The sequence below is a fragment of the Tribolium castaneum genome, chromosome 3 (assembly GCF_031307605.1).
Source record: "Tribolium castaneum strain GA2 chromosome 3, icTriCast1.1, whole genome shotgun sequence".
NCBI classification, from domain to species: Eukaryota; Metazoa; Arthropoda; class Insecta; order Coleoptera; family Tenebrionidae; genus Tribolium; species Tribolium castaneum.
The window spans coordinates 20,429,770-20,449,359 of record NC_087396.1 but is presented as its reverse complement, the minus strand read 5'-3'; the positions used below and the strand labels follow the sequence as shown (position 1 = coordinate 20,449,359).

General features: G+C 34.5%; 1 protein-coding gene across 4 annotated transcripts; it reads left to right on the top strand.

Moving 5' to 3' along the window:
* The first annotated feature begins 298 nt into the window (after positions 1-298).
* Positions 299-19,406, top strand: kay (kayak). 4 transcript variants are annotated; one of them, NM_001170822.1, is made up of 4 exons: positions 299-643; positions 16,341-16,506; positions 16,560-16,870; positions 18,076-19,406. In NM_001170822.1, exons 1-4 carry the CDS (start codon positions 512-514, stop codon positions 18,634-18,636), a joined length of 1,170 nt encoding a protein of 389 aa, NP_001164293.1. In that variant the 5' UTR covers positions 299-511; the 3' UTR covers positions 18,637-19,406. The 4 variants fall into 4 exon arrangements, with proteins under 4 accessions (NP_001164293.1, NP_001164294.1, NP_001164295.1 ...); NM_001170823.1 differs by lacking the exon at positions 299-643 and adding an exon at positions 9,119-9,303; NM_001170824.1 differs by lacking the exon at positions 299-643 and adding an exon at positions 12,977-13,099.
* The last annotated feature ends 184 nt before the right edge of the window (positions 19,407-19,590 follow it).

Genomic DNA, 19,590 nt, shown 5'->3' with positions numbered 1-19,590 from the left:
TATATGTTTTTTATCTGAAACGTTTAAGCATAAAAAACATACAAAGTGAGTCATTCTTATCAATTGTGGTTGCGTTTCCGGTAAAAAAAATCAAGCAAAACACACAAAAATCGCTCCTCTTCAAAATTAAATAACATGCAGCAAATCAAAAGCGAGATGAGTCATCGTTCTGCGAAAACATTATCCTCCTGGCTAGAACGTGGCAGCTTCGTGCGGCTCCGCCCCCGTTCGTGTGATTTCGCTAGTTGTGGGTTCGCCATTGGCGCAAAGTTCTTTAGTCATTCGGATATTTTTAGTTCTGACATCATAGCCAGTGGTTCTGGGAAAGGGTTTCCCTTCGTGAGTCATCCGGTCGTGTTTTCTTATGATTTTGCGCGGATTCGGGGGGCTGTCGGCGTAACAAGTGTCCGTTGGTGTGCTGGGGCGCAGTCATCGGGGCGAACCACCGCTGGAACAACAGCTGTTCGCTCAAGGTTGTACAACTCTCGCTATCAGGACCATTGATAACGAAATGAAGCTGGAGCTGAGCGATGGGATGTCCAACAACTCGGACTTCTCCAACGACAGCCAGAACTCGCAGATGTCGACGGCGGACTTCATGACTTCGATGGGCAACGGAGTCCTTTTGACGCCCACGACCACGGTAAGTTGGGCTTCCTTTTATGGGTGTTGATTCGACCATCTGGGCTCGACCTTCACCGACTGTCGTTAAAGTCCAATTAGACTGCACATGAATTGGATTTTGTTGTAAAGGAGACCGAGTGTAAACAATAAATTAACTTTCTCTTCTGGCTTTGTTCGCTTTGAGACTCTACGCCCACTTTGGGAAATGTGCTTAACACGGATCTAACCTCAAAAGTCGATTGTTTTGGACTAATGCCATTTGATTATTTGTGTTTGCAAAACATTTTTTAGTTGGGAAACGTGGAAAAACATTGGTTTTATGGCCTGTCTCATTAACACTGAAATGGGCTTTAAATAATACGTTTTTAATAACTTCCTAATTAATATTCTTATGTTAATTGTGGCAAAATGACAATTTCTGTAATTGATTTTATGATGGAAATGAAACTGCAATAATAAGCTCTTGTAAAAACGGCCAATTTCTGTCAAAAATATTGATACTTTTTTGCATGTTTTAAAATTGAAAGCAAAAATATTTACTTATTGAATCTGTTCTGTGATTTTTTCGTGTTTTTTGTAACTGACATTTTAATAATAATGTTTGTTTAGAACGAATTACTGAAATAGTTTTCAGGACTTTACAATATGCTAAAAAAAGGACAGTAAGAACAATAGATTGTCAAAAAAATATTGGTAACACTGAGTTAATGAATGTGAATGACAATTGAGTATAAAATTTTGACATTTTATGATCAGTATTGTCAACTTTAGATTTCAAATTTGTTACTAAATATCCGACAAAAATCAGTGGATAATTGGAAAATAAGTTATAAAATCTGAAGTTTCTATAATAAGATAAGATTTTAGCTAAAAAAAGTAAAATAAATATCTAGTATTCAATTTTTTTAATCTATTTTTCTTATATTTCATTTTACAATCGCTTGACGATGTAAATTTTTTGAGATTTTTTTCTGAATCGCAACCCCCCAGACCCCAGGGGCGGATCCAGCAATTAATTTTTCCAAATATTCTGGATTTCGAACGTTTTGGGATTGAGTTACCCAAGAAAAAAAGTCCAGAAAGTTTTCTTATTTCTTAAGCTCTAACCTTCTTCATTTTTTAGAATTAAAACTAGATATTTCAAATGATAAATTTTATTTTAAATGTTTATACATTATAATGGCTATAAAACAACTTTTTTTATAATCCTATAAAAAAATTGGGCTGTAGGGGAAAGTGGGGTAAAATGGGCTAAAATTTTACCTTAAAGAATATAAAGAAAACAATAGAAATAAAAAAGTGTTCTCGCATCACTTAAATAACGCTAGTTTACACGATTTATTATATACCTTAATTGAAAGTCATCATTTCTTATAGATTATAATTTATGAGGCACTAAGTTAAGAAAAATTAAAAAAAAATGCAACACGTCAGATTTAAGAAATACCGATATTTTATTGTTAAATAGCCAAATAAAAAATTTTAAATGAATGCTTTTGCGGTATTTTTTGTACTTTTTTTAATATCAGGTCAGGTCAGGTCAGGTCAAATTTTTACATTGTTTTTTGTACTTTTTTGGGTCAGTTTCCCTTATAAAAAAATAAAAGGGGATCAAAGGTGTACTATAAAAGAAGTTATTATTTTATATTTATTTATTATTTGTAAACTAGTGTAATTGAAAAGTTGGAAATACAAATATTTGAAAAGAGTCGGAAAATACTAGGTATGTAGGTGGGTAATTGCCTCAGTTGTTAAAAATGTACAGAAATATAATTGCTTTTGTATTGAAAAAACTGAAAAATTATTAGATTCTAGACTACTAAAATTATCTACGGGATTTTACATGAAAACTTGCTATTCTAGAGAATTTCTCCCTTACATATTATTTGACTAACTCAGCTATACAATAGAATGATCAAATTTTGAAACACAAATTTGATTGTGTTCTTGTATTTTTTTTCTATAAAGTCATTGCATTTTTTTATTAGCAAAGAAACAGAATCTGTGTAAAAAATTCCAAACAAACTTTGATGTTTCGATGTTTATGTGGATTAAGGGGGCAAGAAGCAACAAATATAAAACGGCTAGACTACAAACAAATAATATTCCAAATTTTATTGTCTGTCATGTCATATATTAATCACATATTTTGTTGAACTTCTGGAGATTACCTACTTTAATTATTTTCTTGTAAACATTCATAATTTAGATTTGCACAAAACAATTTGATAATAATGATTACAATAATAGAGATGACGATCACAGCTTTGACCTCAGCATCAAGTATAGAACAAAATCAAAGAAATGTTTACAAATAGTGTCAACTTATTACATATTGTATTTACATACAAAGGAAGTTTGTAATAATCTTTCGTGATAACAAGGAAACTTTTTCTACTCTAAAATTTAATTGAGAAATTGAGTGGTTGGAGACAGACGGTGATAAATTATTAATATTCGACTCAATAATAATAAATGTAATGTATCTAGTACTTTGCACATTCTCCAAATTGAACTAAAAATAGACGCTTGAATGCACACGTTTATGGCATATTACGCGTATTAATAATTACAAAGAAACTTAATGCTTAGTGAACTCACACGGCTTTGTGCTACTATTATTATAAATTGACAGACAAGCTTTAGCAATGTATTAACTTTCGCAATAATCGGCATTTTTTAGCCGTTTTATTGGCGTGTCTAGACGTGCTGATCTTTTAGGGGAGTCTATTGTTGACATATCTGTTTATAGTCGAAAACAGTGGACCGTAACAAAGATTAGGAAACGTCCCGAAACATTTATTCCTTTCTATATTTATTCCAAGACCGTCGAGAAGAAAGTGGTGGTATTATTACCGTAATGACACCAATTCGAGAGCATTTGAAACAACGAACAGTACTTGACACCTCTGTCGGTACAGTTGCATGTGCCATTTTTCCGACAAAATATGCACCCCTGTCCTTTTATTGATCTAATAAAAGGGGAGTCTACAAGACATGGGGTGGTCAGTCAGCGGAACCGCGGTGGGACGCCTGGCTCCGGCTCCTGGCGCCTGTTTTCACCATCACGCACATTTTGCATCGCCGACCTGTCTCCAAGGTGTAATTTGTACCGGCGGCAGGGTTCCATTAAGTATGCGCAGTTCACCCTCTCCGATAATAATTTACATTGGAATCGTGGCGGTTTTTCTTTCTATCGATTGAATTACGCCTGATTGGAAATGTATTTCACCCTCACTCTCTCTGTGTGTGTTGCAACCCTAAAACTAGTTCTCCCCTGACCTTGGCTCGACTAATCGATAATACATTCTCTGAATGAATTTCTAAGTACACAAAACGCTTTTGGCGTACTACTTTGCAAACAATGGCTTGTTTTGGAACTGCACAGCGATGTGTTTATGAAAAATTGTTTTTCAATTCGACACACACACCTAGGACTCATTTAAATATATTGCGAAATTTTTGTTTGGATTAAAATGAGGTTTTCATGTTGTTTTTTTTCACAATTAATCTCAAATTGATCTTTCGTAGTAATTCAAGATGTCACATGTTCCATTATCTTTTTATGAAGCAGGTGGTGCTTGATGTTTTTGATTAGATTTATTAATTTAATCTCATCTCATCTTTCAGACGCTTTTGTCACTTCACAATGCACAAAAGTGATCTTATTATGCTGCATGATATTCAATTTTTGAGAAATGGAAAACGTAACTTGGTTATAGTGAAATGCATAAATTTGTCTTTGCAGTATTTTTGCGAGCTTTTTCTGAGGAGATATTAGTATTTCAGAAGCCATACAAATACTTATAATTTAATACAGACCACAAGGTGTCTCTGCTTTACCCTACTACGACGATTTTTTTGGTCAGGTTCAGAAAATCTTTTTAAATTTAAGTTTAAAAAAAAACACTGACATTATTAAACACAATATTATCGAATTAGATGTCATTTTTAGAGCATAATCTTTGACTAAAAAATCGCTGTGTCACATAAAAAAAGTAAAATACAATGTGTTTTTGAATGATTCTCATCTAGTCGTCTGTGAATTGCTCATGAAAAATCAGAAAATGCCGCTTCATAGGGATTTAGACATCGAATATCATTCTCCATTTATTTGGAAATAGCTTCCATAATAAAAGTTTTTTTCTTGCACAGTGTAACAATTTAGTTGCATTTTAACGATTTTTTTTAATTGAATTTCAAAACTGACAGATTTGACATTTATTGACAGATCATTCAATTGAGTAGAGCGGCACAATTCACAGACGACTAGATGAGAATCATTTAAAAACACATTGTATAATACAAACTCGAAAACAAAAAGGAATTAAGTCGATTTTTATTACAAAATGAAAAAAAAAATTTCAACTAAAATGTTTAGAAAGTAGACCAATTTAAAAAAAGGCTTGAAAATGTTATCAAGTGAAGTTGTTTAGAATAATATTCTAAAATAATCAAAGCTTTGATTTCAAATAAATGGACGAAGTCAGCCTTCTACCGGGTGATTTAAAAGTGCCGAACAATCTCTGGAGTGCTGATAAAGGACATCAAACTGAATTAAAAGTTCTTATGACACAAAATTGTTTGAGCCATTTTTCACGAGCTATTACTCTTCAAAGTTAGATTTTTAAAGTTTTTCCTGACAAAAACGTGAAAACCGGTAGCGGTGCTAAGGAAAACAAATTAAAAAATATATAAAAGTTAAATTGCTTCAAAAAAGTCTGACTTAATTTTTGTGTTTAACTAAAGGTCTTTTATCACCATACGAGAGTCACTTTTGAATCACTAGAAAAAAATGTCAAAAAAACGATTAGAAAAAAAAGTTAATCCTAAGCCAAACCGTTGTCAAAACTTCCTTTTACAGGAAAAAAAACCGTAAATTTTGAGTGGGAATAAACTAAATTAATTAATTCTTTTTTATTAAATACTTTATCTTTCTTTCTTTGATATTGATGAATGAAAACTCCATCAGTTTCCTTAGTTTGGAAAAAAATGTTAACAAAAGATTAGAAAAAAAAGTTAATCCTAAGCCAAACCGTTGTCAAAACTTTTACAGGAAAAAAAACTGTAAATTTTGAGTGGGAATAAACTAAATCAATTAATTAAAAGTAGATGTTAATTTAATTATACCTTTGCAATTTTTTGATATTTTACAAGATTAATTTTTTAATTATTTTTTATTAGATACTTCATCTTTCTTTCTTTGATATTGATGAATGAAAACTCGATCAGTTTCCTTATCTTTGGAAAAACCAAAAATTAAAACTTACTATAAATTAAATCGGGAAAGCAAATATTTGAAGAGACACACTTGAACTTAAGTTTAATAATAAAAATTATCGGAAATCATATTTACCCGATTTCCAAAAATAATTACAAAACACAATTTAGCGAAAAATCATTTTCCCAGATTATCTCTCACGCTAAACTACTTGAACATTTTTTTTTATTCTATTTACACATATCGTAGATCAAATATTGACCTATTTCCACGTGCTCTAGTTTGTAAAATTGCAACTTTTTATGAATGTGTACACAGTGACAGTCGACAGAGATAAGAAAAAATAAATTTCATTTATAGTTTTCACTGAATCGTCGATTCTGAATTGAGTCCAAGACAACAAAACGTTCTGAAATAAATCCAACAGCTGATTCGAAAATTGCCTGTCACCGAATTATGTAGGAAAATCCAATGAAAAACTTTTGGCAAACTGATCCCTTACATAACAGAAAAAGTAACATCAAAACTTGTAACATCCCGTCACGACCACTGGCGTCGTAAATTTTGCGGTTTTTTGATAAAACGAATTGACGTCCAGTAGCATCCACGAATTACCGCCACCTAATAATCGGTTGGCAACCACACATTGTAGTCCTGTCATAATTTGAAACCGGTAGAAAAATTATTTATCGCCCACACCTTGCAACGACCACACCCGTCAACGACTTGACATGGGCTGCTTTGCTCTTCTTTTCAGCTGCCGTTTTACGGGTCGCCAAAGGGGTCATTGGTCAATGCGGTATTTGAACTTCAGCGTTACTTAAAAGAAACGATACATGTATATTAACGCTGAAGTAATCAAGTCACATCTTAAGATTTTGATGGGTTTTAATAGAGCCCACCATTCGGTGTAATTACGACCATTGGGTTAACTAGCGTGCAACAGATAAAACTACCATTAAGGCTTATCAAAAATACATTCGTTGCCTCTAAGCTGAAACAAAAGATTGGTGTTCACGAATATTTCAAGTGTTTATTTCAACAAACGCGCCGTAACTGTATTTTTAACAGATAAACAACGCTACGACTCTTCTCCAGTTTCAACATTGCTCAGGTATTGGTTTTCTTGTACTTGGAACCAATTCCACACATTACAAGGTGGAAAATCGCAAGTATCAAGTACCGCAAAGTATTTATCTTTTCGAAAAATTGATTTGTGTACAAATGATGTTATCATTTTTTATTTATTTATCGAACTCATACAAAATCGGATGTTATGCACAAATATTGATTCTCCTTATTTGGAAATTTTAGCTGTTCGATGTATAGTGTCAATTCCGTACAAAAAATTCTAATAATTTTATAAGGAAACCTCCCTGTAAATTTATAAAAACGTATTTTTAAAAAATATTTGTTTGTTTGGCAAAAAAAGACCAAGAAAATAACAAAAACATGACCTGCCGACTGTGCCAATTAAGTTTAAAACTTGATTTCGTAAAAAACTAACTTAATTAAGAAAATAATACAAATGAGTGATCATAAACAATGAAAAAATTACTGAATGAAATGACTATGACTATACTCTTAAATAAACGCTTGACAATTTTTTATCATTGTACCTAAAATAATGTACAAAAAAGTTTGTTATTTCCTTTTATTCTTTCTTTATTTCTTTGTGTTTTTATAAATCAGAGTAATTTATGTGGTTCTATAAGATTTTGCAAAAAATATACTCCTAAAAGCTCAATTGGTTTAACATTTTTGGGGCATCCCCTGTATTTATACCTACTCCCAGCTAACTTTTTCGGTTAATGTCTTGGCATCAGCAAGTGAATGAATAGAACGAACAGTTCTTTAGAGTTAAAAAATCAATTTTAACGTCGGTAAGTTATTCTAATATGGAGATTTAAATGCAAAAAAAGCTGCAACGAATGTAACTTGCAATTAGAACGTTTAATAACTTGTGCACATGTATATTAATAGTATTCTATCAAAAACAGTTCATTATGTACAAAAAATAATATCTATTGACTAAAGTTGTTGAAACTTTCTTTATTATGAAGATAAGAATATATTAGCTGTTTCAAAACTATAAAAACGCCAACGTTGCAGTTTACCAAATAATTTTTTAATTAAAGTTGATAAAAATGTAAAATAGTTATCAATGTTAGATTTCTCATTATTACATTAGCTATTATTTAGCTATTTATAACAGCTAATTTATAGTGAAAATGCGAGGTTGGCGTTTTTATAGTTTTGAAACAGCTAATAATTGTCTTTATTCTTCGGCACTGCCAAAATGTAAGTTTTGACAGCTGTTTGACATTTCTCAATATGAAACGTCAGATTATTTTTAACAGATTTAAAGGATTTTTAAGCCTTGTTGAGTCTAATTCTAAAAATAAAATGTTGTATTCAACTCGTTTTCGCGTAAATCGGATCATTTATTCCACCCCGTGGATGATAAACCACTCGTTTCCACTCGTGAAATAAAGCGTCCGATTTACACTCAACTATTGTTTATTTCTCAAGTTCTTCGTTATTAGATTAATAAACGAATGGTTCTAACTGAAGCATTTATTATTAATTATTGTTTATTATTTCGCTACGAGCTGGAGGTGTAACCAGAGCATAAAATAATCTCGTAAAAAGGCTATTTTCCTCGTATAATTTTCATTTAATTTGGCTTCGGTAATCTGTTTCTAATGTTATGTCGTTAATTATTATGTAATTTGTTGTCATTCATAATATGTACTGTTCTCGTGAGTCATTCGATCATAACTGCTTGTGACTCGATAAAACACAACTTGAAAACCTTATCGTAAATATTATAGCAAATTTCCCAGTTGGGTTTAAGTTTGAGGGTGTCTTGCATAAATTCTCGCAACAATTGCGTAAACAGCCGTATTTTTCTCGACTCGTCCATTTTTTTGGCACGCTCTCGCGCCAACACTTCGCCGAAATCCGGGATTTCCGGCGATCGTTTCCTTCCGAGTTGGCCGGAGTTTCCGAGAATTTCTCTAAAACCTCGGTCCTCTCACAATCGATTCAATAACTACTTAGTTATAAGAATTTGTTCCGGGAACAATTTCTACAATCTCCCCCCACTTGGTGCGCTTTACGTCACAAGTGACATACCAATCACGCGTAAACGACAAGGATAGCCGTACATGCGCAAGGTGCAAGGGGGAAAGAGACGGAAAGTTCATTCGGCCTTGTGTATTAAAAGCTGTATTTGCAATCGCGCGATACCAGTTGTTCTACTGACGTCTTGTGGTGAAGAGATTAAAAGTGTGGTCAATATTTTGACTTTTTGAGAAATTTTCAAAATAAAATCGGTCACCAACAGCAGCCATATGTCGCAGTTAGTGCCCTATTTGAACTTTGGTTTGGACGATTCGCAGGCAGACGAGAGTGATTTGTTTTATGGGTACGCGAATTTGGGAAATTCGAAAATGGTGAGTGGAGTTTAAGTGTAAATAAGTCGCGCTTGGGGTTTTTAACGTGAAAGGTTAACAGCTATTTATAAATTAAAATAAATGTAAACTTTCGTTACAATGTGTGGATTAATTTTATCTCTTTCCTCGCAAATCTTAATGTCAGACTTACGCAATTCATTGTTTAAAATTGGATGAGTCATCGTTTTATTTTTTCAAATCGAGGCGCTAAATTGTCAATTAGTTTTTGATTTTCGGGACGTTTTACTCAATCAATTTAATGGAAATGCAACAAGATTGGCAAATCTGACATTTCAGGCGACGGTTATTTTCGGTGGCTTATTTGCATAACTGATTTTGCGATGTGTCATGCTATTGACAACTAAGTTCAAGTACATACTACACTTTTTCTAGACCTGTATCTCATATCACTTGTTGATTTTTATCATTTTTATTGAGATTTTTGTGTGCAGAGCGATAATAATGTGGAGTTCCTCAATTGTCGAAATTTGAGTGAAATATTTAGGATTTTTTTTGTTTTAATTTGCAGTCAATAAAATTTTCAAAGCACAAAACTACGATTTCCCTTAGGTTTTGAAAATTCAAAAAATTGGCGGAAAAATGAATTTTAACCATATCGTATTTTTTGGAAAAATAATAGCAAAATAAAATTCCAGATGGGACATGATGTAGCATAAAAATATTTATTTGTTTGATTGATTTTGAGTGTTTTTTAATTTTGAAATACTTTTCGAAGACGAAATTTTAAAATCATGACAACATTTTTTTAAACTATTTTGTTGGTTCTAGCAGAAATTAAGAAGAAAAATGTTAGCCGTCAGTCGATTTTTATTAATGTTTCTCTAAAATAGGTGAAAAAACTGGTATCATAACTAAAAAATCCGAAATAAAATAATGTTTTATGCAAAACGTCATATCTTAATATTATAGTGTTAATTAAATTTTTAAATCATGAGCTAACATTGTCATCTTTTTTTAAGTTTCTATCTGAAAAAAAATCTTTTTTGAAGGCCTGTAATGTCAAACTTTTTGCCCTCATACTTGTAGTTTTTACTAATTTTTTTATGAAATTTTTTCTGTAGTCACATGACTATTTTACTTCAGAAAATTCGGCACAACGCAGAAAACTTTTAGATTATATTATTTCCTTTTTGAAAATTGAAACAGTGGAAAAAATAAATAAAATCAAACTGCACTTACTTTAGAACGAAACATAGAAAATGACAATTATAAAATGTAAAAGTTAGTAGTCGAATTAGATTGATTTGATATTTTTGATGTTCTGAAAAATGATATCTAATATGAGAAAATTTTGATAAAAAAAACTCTTTACTGTCTTTTGTCGCAACTTGATTTAACGTTGCCGGGTTAAAATCTTTAAATTATTGCCAAAACATTTTTTTTTCTAAGTTCTTGAACTTGCGTTTAATAGCATTTGATTTAAATTTTTATAAGATAAAGTTCCGTTTTGGAGCGCGTTATCGTTGGGCCAACTGCTGCACAATTATCGTAGTATGATTGATGTCAAGTGCTTAATTAACGAAACGATGAATGAAAGGTCACTGTTATCCGGAAAATGACTTAATCTCCAAAGCCGAAAACCGCTCAAAAATTGCACAAGCAGTGTTTAAATAATTGAGCTTTGAAAGTTCCTCCTGTACCCAGATAAGAAATTTTAATTGTATCTACGTGGGCGACGTAAATAGAGCTTAATCACCATGTAAATATAACCAGTGAATTCTAGATTGCATTGTTCTTAATTGCTAACAATTATAACTTTCGTGCTGAGCAAAAATAAAAATCCAACACGTCCTGCAATTCGATACCGGCAATTTTATCACTGGACGATTATTTCCTTATCTAGAGTTATGTAAATATGGAATTGGGTGATGATAATTAATTTTCCTTTGTCTCTTTTTAGTGGAAATGGCACGAATATCTCCGTTGTAGAAACACGTTCCTCGCTTATCTGAAGGAATTCCTTCATTGTGCAAAACTGCACGTACTTATCTTTTTCTTTGTTTTGGTCAGGTCGGGGTCAATTAAAATTTTTCACTAATTGCAAGCAGGTGGCAATGATTCAAAATTGTAAATTTTATTTTTTCTGCCATCTCGTGGGGTCTAAAGTAACGAATTATTATCGATATCCGTAATCTTTATGCACTTTTAGATAAAATGGCTAGAGGGCGTGCCCAACATTACCTAATTTTTATTTTTTAAATATTTACTAACAATCGATAAAGTTCGCGCGGTGTATTATTTTAACAGCCGAACTTGTTTTCGAAGTAAAACCATCAAATAGCCGTTCTGTAGAGCAGTAATTATTATTTATTACGATTACAGTTATGGCTGTGTAACTCGTTTTTTTATGGTAATTTTTCGAAAAACAGAATCGTAAAAATTCCACGAAAGAAAGTTGGGTTTTTCTGACTTGGCCGTTGACTTTGCAGTGGCGGCGCGCTTGCTGAACTCTGTCCCCAGCCAACGTAATAACTATCATTAATAAATCGTAATCCAAAAATACGTCAGGCCTTGAAAAAATATTCTGTTCCTTCTATCTTTTTTTAACAACCTTAACTCAAAAACTACAGAAATTATTTTGAATGAATTACCTTTGTGGTTTATGTTTTTTTTTTGGATAAATTTAGACAAATACAGCAACATTTATTATTGAAACGTTGAAAAGCTTGTTTTTTTGTATTTTGGCCCACGAGCCGCCACTGACTTTTTGGTTCTTCAAGTTTCAACTTTCACCCTTTTAATTTCTTATGCAATTATGACCGAAAAATTAAGTAAGTTTACGAGAAGAGAAGAAATGCTGCATTAGTTCCGCTTCTGAATGCTCGTGGCCTCTTTCTTCACCTGTTGGAATATCCGTGACGTCACAAATGCGTCATTCCGTTATCATCGTCTGTTGGGTACACTTTCACCAATTTACCAGACTTATTACCTTGGCTGTTTTTCGGACAAGAATATTCAGGTCGCCACGATTCTAGAAAAATCTTTCGCAATAATTTTCAAAAACTATGACTGTTGGCATGACAGCGCCGCAGATGGCCATGACAAACACAACGCAACTCTTTGATTAACTATCATCATCTGTCAAAAACTAGGCCGCATCTGTCATTTTTCTGCCAGTCATGGTCACCACTAACTAGATTTTCCCCGCACCTCTAACTTTTTTGAAAAAAATAATAAGTTTCCATTTTCGAGCAACGTGCTTTGTTATTGCAGACCGCTGGTTGAATATGAACCTGTTTATCGCCTCCCAGATAATTAGCCTTTCAATGTAAATTGTTTTGTGTATTCTGTTGGAGCGTGTGTGGGTAGGTGCCAGGTTCAAAGCCCTACCTCAATTTGACAAAGATAAAAAGTTTTTTTATTTAAATATTTGGGTGATGATAATCGGCCAACCTTTGGCCAAAAGACAATCGATAACGGGGCCTACTTCGACTCTCGAGAAAAGCGTTTTTCAACAGGTTGGTGCCAGTCTGCGCACGTTTAAATTCACAACGTGGTGCAAGACACCGTCAACCAATCGCAACGTTCGATTTCAAACAGAGGACTGTCGTTTTATGGAAGGCCGTGACGTCAAAGTCATGTGAGTTATCACTATCTGACACAAGGAAAACAATTTCAACTATTTGATGGTAGTGTTCTGACAGTCGGCGGACGCGCATGATTATCTATCTTTTATACGCACTTGCTTTGTTTTTCTGTCAGTTTGTTAAGTGTGGTTAGTTTCTTTGTGTTGGTACTTGGATTATTTTTTTTTGTGGAGGAGGAAAAAGAAAAGGTATAATGTCCGTTTTTTGTTTTTCGGTCACGCATCGAATGTTTGTTCCGGAAATGCCGTTTTAAAAGGGGAATGTTGAAAGTATCCGGTTTGGAAGTAATTTTCCTGCGCACATACATCGGGCGCGATTTTTCCGGGAAAACCTCAACGATAAAGTCCAGCGGAAAATCCAGTAGGCCAGGATGCGTAGTCATTTGTTCGCCCTGTCAAGGCCTGCTAGGATTTTGTCTTTGTTGATGACCCCGTATTCCATTCTTGCGTACATGTACTAGAGGAGCGTTTTTTATGCAATTACAATTCCCACATTTGTTATTCCAAGGATCATGTAATTTATTTATTTACTTTGCTTTTGCACGCGTTTAAATCGTTTTATTTCCAACAAAGTCGGTGTTATTTCCAATTAGAAACCTCACAATCGATTGTTATTGATCCATAAATAGGTGGCAAAGCCGCTTAGATATTTCCAAACCATTACCATTAAGATAAAGTTTTATTTGTTGTTGGTTCGGCAAACATATCGCTATTTGTTTTTAGTAAACGCCTATTTACTTTCGGATAATGTTCGAAAAAATGTTCGATTTTAACGTCAGGAACACGTGTTGCGTCTCGTTAAAGAGTAGCGCGTTTAGCATCGGTATGTAAAGCATTTCCGACTACCGCCGTCTGAGTCATCAACGGTGTGGGTCCCTCCAGGTGACCCCTATTAAAGACTCCGCCCCCTCATTTTGTCTGGACATGAAGGGGGCACAGCCTCTTCACCCTGTCCTCTTCGCACCGACTCTACTCTGAAGGTCGTCACAAGGCTACTATGAGAAAATTTTTGCCCGACTTGTTCTAAGAAGCAACTCTTAGTCACACTCGCTCGAAGAATGCAACAGGCGGTTTATGAATGGATTTGTAATACTGAAAACGTATTTCAAACACAAATGCCGATAGAGAGACAAGGACAGACTTAATTAAATTTACTTATACAAATACCCAACATTCCGACCGACTATTTTTACAACGAGGGAATAATGCACGACAAGTATGTGGGCAATAAAGTTGGAGCACAAAGAGCCTTTGGAAAAATAAAGAAGTCAATGATTTACTCAACAGTTGCACATCGAACAGTACTCTTCAGTTTTGATTTCCCGATTTTTTCCACGAAAGGATTCAATAAGTTGATAACAATTCAGAGCAATTTCGTATTTGGACGTTTGCAACACTGCGTTACTTACTAGATATTTGATTATTATGGCAGTTTAATATTTAATTTTTTTTGGACATTAGTTAGGAGACTTCCAAATTATCTCCAAGTGCTTAGAAACTAAAAATCTGTTAGCGGCACTGAATTATTGGACGATAATTGACTGCGTTTTATGAAGATTTTATAGAACACGAGTGCCATCGATGGCACTGGCAATAACTTCAAAGTGTGCCATTAATTCGTGCGAGTCAATCAAAGACCTGACTTTGGTGATCTCGTAATGTGTGCGTTATAATTAGTTGCGTTAAAGCGCCAATTATCGCACGAGCAAAAACGGAAATTCTTCAATCGCAGTTTGGTCATCGTTTATTTTTAAACATTTAAGCCGCCACCTTCGAATAGTAAACTTACATAAATGGTCTTGAGAACAATGTATTTTGTCCTGAAAAAGTTGGTCGATTTAGTTATGGCGCCCACATCCTTCAAGGTGATGGTGTGACCTTTACACCATGTAAATTCTCCTCCAACTGGTGTCATGCTTAACGTCACCAATAGCAAATAATTTGTTAAATTGATCATAATAAGAAAGTTGTAAGCGTCACGTCCCGATATAGAAGTGTAAATTTGACGTCATTTTAAAACAGGCGCGTAACTGTAATTTTTATAGCCCTCATTCCTGTTATAAATTAAATTTTTATACGGTGTCAGTTTTGCAAGAATTTTATCGCCTGAGAGAGGATAGTCGGATATTAATACGGTCGTCAACAGATCCTCATTGTTTGGGTTCCACACTCTGGAAAAACTATTGAGTAACAAACGTATAGATATCCTCACACACGTTTCAAATTAACTTGCCAACGAACGGCATTAATCAACGTCCAGTGCGTACTTTTTTTTTGAAACGCTGCCAAAATGTGCACAACCTTGAAACTGCCGTTGCAGTGTGAAATTGTCAATGCCCTTTGTCCCCAAATGAATACGTATTAACTACAAAATCAACTTGAGAGTTTTTGCTGCTGCTAATTTAGGTTGATTAACCGCATGCCTTGGTGTTTGGAACGGAAGTTGCGGCGCCGAAGCGGTTAAAAAACGCACTTTTGGAAGCAGAATTAAATAACTGATGGATTTTTCGCGAAGCTGATAAGCTATCGGCACTCCAACTATTGCTAAATACACCAAATAGAACACAAAACTTGGAAAACCAAGGATAATTCTTGTTTTTTGGGAACATTCGGAAGAAAATGTTCTCTTTCGAAAAATTGTGCATAATAGAGATAATTGGTTGGTCTGTTTTGAAGGAAATTTATTGAGGAATAATTTGCAATTTTCCACTGAAAAGTGTTTAAAATGCATTGTCTTGTCTTCCCCTTTTTTGGAATAAAGCGAGTTTTTCATCTCATTGAATGGCAGCAGTGGCGTATTTATGAGCACTTTTTCTGGGTGCTTGTGCAAATTGGCGAGGGCTGTAAAAGGCGATTGCAGGAATCGGTTCGTTGATCGATAAAAAGTGGAGGAAGTCGTCCGATAACGCGTAATAAAACAATGAAATCCTCGTGATATAAATAAATGCAAAGTAGTTAATGCGAACTTAAAGCTACCTCGATCTAAATAAAGCAGAGGTGGGCGACAAACCAAAATTCCCGCTTGGCAAATTCATTCTTCGACTGGCTGAGCCTCGGGTAACGCAAAAGCTCAGCGCGGTCAATTTTTCGAACGAACGATTCCGATAGCAACGATATTCGAATATCAATAATTTTGATTTTGTTATTACATTTTTAACGATTTTCGTGTGGTACCTGCCCGAAATGGCCTATTTAGACCAAAGAGAAATCGCTAATTTTCTCGCGCAGGAGTTATTTTACCAGCAGGTATTATGTGTGTGGTGTTACCTCCCCGTACTAACTTTTTTAACTCACCTTACAAGAGTCATTTCCTAGTTTAAATTTCTATTTTTAAACCTGACTAAATAAAACGTCAACAAATGGCGAGCGTGCGTTTGCTGCTGTTGTTTTCCAAACTTCACATTGGCAATGATTTTTCTCTTCCTTCCAGTTCATAGCTCTAGAAGGCATCAATTCGGGAGTACCAACTCGAACAACCCCTACTTTAACTCCGACAACTCTTCGAAGTATCGAGCAAACCTTTATAGAATTGCAGACGAAGCCGGAATCTCACGAAAACGAAGCCGGTTTCGTCCCACCTCTAGTTCATTCTATAGGTAATTGACAACAATTTGACACCAAATTCGCAACTAATTTTTGAAAATTGTAGGAAACAATCAGTATATTTCAGCGTCGGATGCTGATATTTACTCATCAAAGTCACAAAACATGTGGCAAACTTCACTTTCTCAATCTAGTTCGGACTCAAACACCAGGTCGACGCCACCCCTGACCCAGAAAACTAGTCTTATTAATAATACACCGCAAACGAGGCGTAATATGGGAGGGAGGAAACCCGCAAGAGATCTCAACATCAGTCCGGAAGAAGAAGAACGAAGACGCATACGGAGAGAACGAAATAAAGCCGCAGCGGCACGCTGCAGGAAACGCAGAGTCGACCACACAAACGCTTTAATCAAAGTAAGCACCAAAACAACAAAATCCTCCGTGAAACTAGCAATTTCTAGAGTTGTTAAAAGTGCAAATAAGTCAACTAGTTCGTTTTTTTTTTGAAAAAATTCATAACTTGAAAATTATTGGGAATTTTGCCATTTTTTTGATGTTGATCGATTCCCTGGATCATTTTACAACGGTTTTCTTCAAAATAGTTACAGTTTTTCGAATAGTTTTGCCGTAAATGAGAAAATAAAAAAAATAAAATTTTCAAACATCAGCCTTAGCTCTTTTAGTTTCGCCGTAATCGACACTTGAAAACATCAAAAAGGTCTTGAAATTATCTGTCCTGTCGTAGAAACCCGGAGCCGCTCCGGGCAACCGTTCCGGCTACAGAGGCATTTTTAGTTTTTCACCAAAATACCATTTATTTCAGTGAATTCTACGGTTCATTTTACGTATTATACAATTTTTTTACAATATTTGACGAATTGAAATTTTTCCAAAAATTACGTATGTAGTAGACATCGTACTCACCTTAAAAAATAAAAAAAATTTTTTTTTACTAAACTCGTCACTTTGCCAAAGTTTTGTGCAATTTTTTGTCTTTAGATCCCTATTAATTGTACTAAAAAAGTCAACTGGGTCGATTTTTGTTTGATTTTTAATTTTTTGTCGAGATTTAAAATTTACATAGTTTTTTGTGTTTTTTTCGGAAACTATAAGCCTTAGAGCAAAAATAAAAGAAAAACATCAAAATAGGATTGAAATTATTTAGCTTCTCGTGAAAACCCGGAGCTGGTCCGGGCAACGGTTCCGACTACAGAGGCATTTTTAATTTTTCAATAAAAAAATCAAAACTCAAAAACTAAAAGTCTCAGAGCAAAACGGTTTGTTGTAGCGTATTCTATGGTTCAATTTACGTATTATACTGGTAGCTTTTTTTTAATATTTGAAGTTATGAATTTTTTCCTAAAAAATGAGTAGAGTATTTGCTATAATTAGTTCCCTGCGTATTACTCAAAGTTAAAAGAGTGTAAAATTTTAAATCAACTTGAGAAATGTTTATTTTAGAAGAAAATTAAATTGCTCGAACATTTTCAAAATATTTTCACTTTCAATAACTGTATAGTACATAAAAATCACTCACTTTTTTTGAATAGGAAAGTGCTAGTAAAGATCCCCAAACAGCCAAAGTAAAAAATGTGATTTTAACAAAAAAATTGTTGCAGGAGACGGAAGATTTGGAGCAGAAGAAGCAAGCGCTCCAGGAGGAGATCCAGGAGTACCAACGCATGAAAGACGAATTGGACTACCTCCTGGAATCGCACCGTTCCTCCTCTAGCAATTGCCGCCTGCACTCGCAGAGCCCCCCTGACGTCAAGCCGTTCGTCTTCGGAAGTCGAGTGAACGGCGACCGGGTCAAGCCGGAGCTGGACGAGGCGTCGCTCCCGACGTCAAACGACTCCTTCTGTATACCATCGCCAGCGAAGCGAGTGATGTTGAGTTCGACCGCTCCCATATCGAAGCCTTGCAGACCGAATTCGCTGAACGTGATGTCGACAGCCCCCAAAAACAACAGCATTAGCGACATAGCGGGCATTCCGATCACGACGCCCTCGACCGGCATCCAGTTCAATTTCGACTCGCTGATGGTGGGGGGCACAGGGCTGACGCCCGTCTCGGCCCCCTTGGTGCCTTCGTGCAGCACCCAGCAGAGGAACATCCCCACGAGTGCTGCCGATATGACGTCGCCGGACGCGTGCGGGCCCCCGAAACTTGTTAGTTTATAAAGAAAAGCGCTGTAGCGAGATGTGTGTTATGTGGGGAAAAGTTTCATGTTGTTGTATTATTTTCTAATTAAACTAAGAGTTTATTTATTATATTTTTGGACTTTTTTTCACATACGCATGTCGAGCTACGGGCTAGGTTAGCCGAGAGATCAATGTTGGACGAGCTCATCTTTAGCGAAAAAGTGAAATTTTTTAGGGATTTTATGACTGCCGCCGCATGTCCAACGTGTTTACCAACCATGTTTAGTATTCTTGAAACCAAACCAAAAATATTTATTACTAATTAATTTATTAGTAATGTTCTAGTGTCATTTTTGCATTATTTATTGTTATGTTTTTTTAAATAGTCATTTGTATATAACGTGTGTACTAAACATGGACCAAAAATGTCGTCAAAGTGCTCAAGCTATTTTGCTATGCTAAATGCAGATTTATTTTTTGCTACCAAGAAATGCCTTTTTTGTAATGGTAAAAAAATCTGTATATTTTCACTTAACGCAAAGTTATTCCCTCCATACATTTTTATATGATAGATTTAAGGTTAATGTTATATTTTTGCAATAGGAGTGCTCCTATTCCAATAAGCGAATTTGTGTTACTACTATTAAGAATATAATTAATAATATATTGAGAATACTTTAACAAATAGGACTATCAGCAATACTGTGGTTGCAATATTTGTAATCACTCGTCAATTTTATATAGAGTTTGTCAAATTTTGTATTTATTTTATGCGATGCCAATTATAAAAAATAAAATCTATCTTTTAAGACTACGTTTTATTTCAAACATCAATCCCTTTTGCTATTTAAAAAATCCCAATTCCAAAAAAAGTCAGTGATTTAGTGAAAAAATTTTCAACATTCTACAGGGTGATTCAACAAGTTTTCAAGAGACATGGCTCTTCAAAGGTTAGATTTTTGGGCTATACAAAGTTTCTTTAAAATCCGGAAA

Excerpts from the sequence above, each read along its gene's own strand:
- kay (NM_001170822.1), top strand. The coding sequence starts at position 512 with ATGAAGCTGGAGCTGAGCGATGGGATGTCCAACAACTCGGACTTCTCC. Across the intron at positions 644-16,340 it reads TTTTGACGCCCACGACCACG|TTCATAGCTCTAGAAGGCAT; the intron begins GTAAGTTGGGCT and ends TCTTCCTTCCAG. Across the intron at positions 16,507-16,559 it reads ACCTCTAGTTCATTCTATAG|GAAACAATCAGTATATTTCA; the intron begins GTAATTGACAAC and ends TGAAAATTGTAG.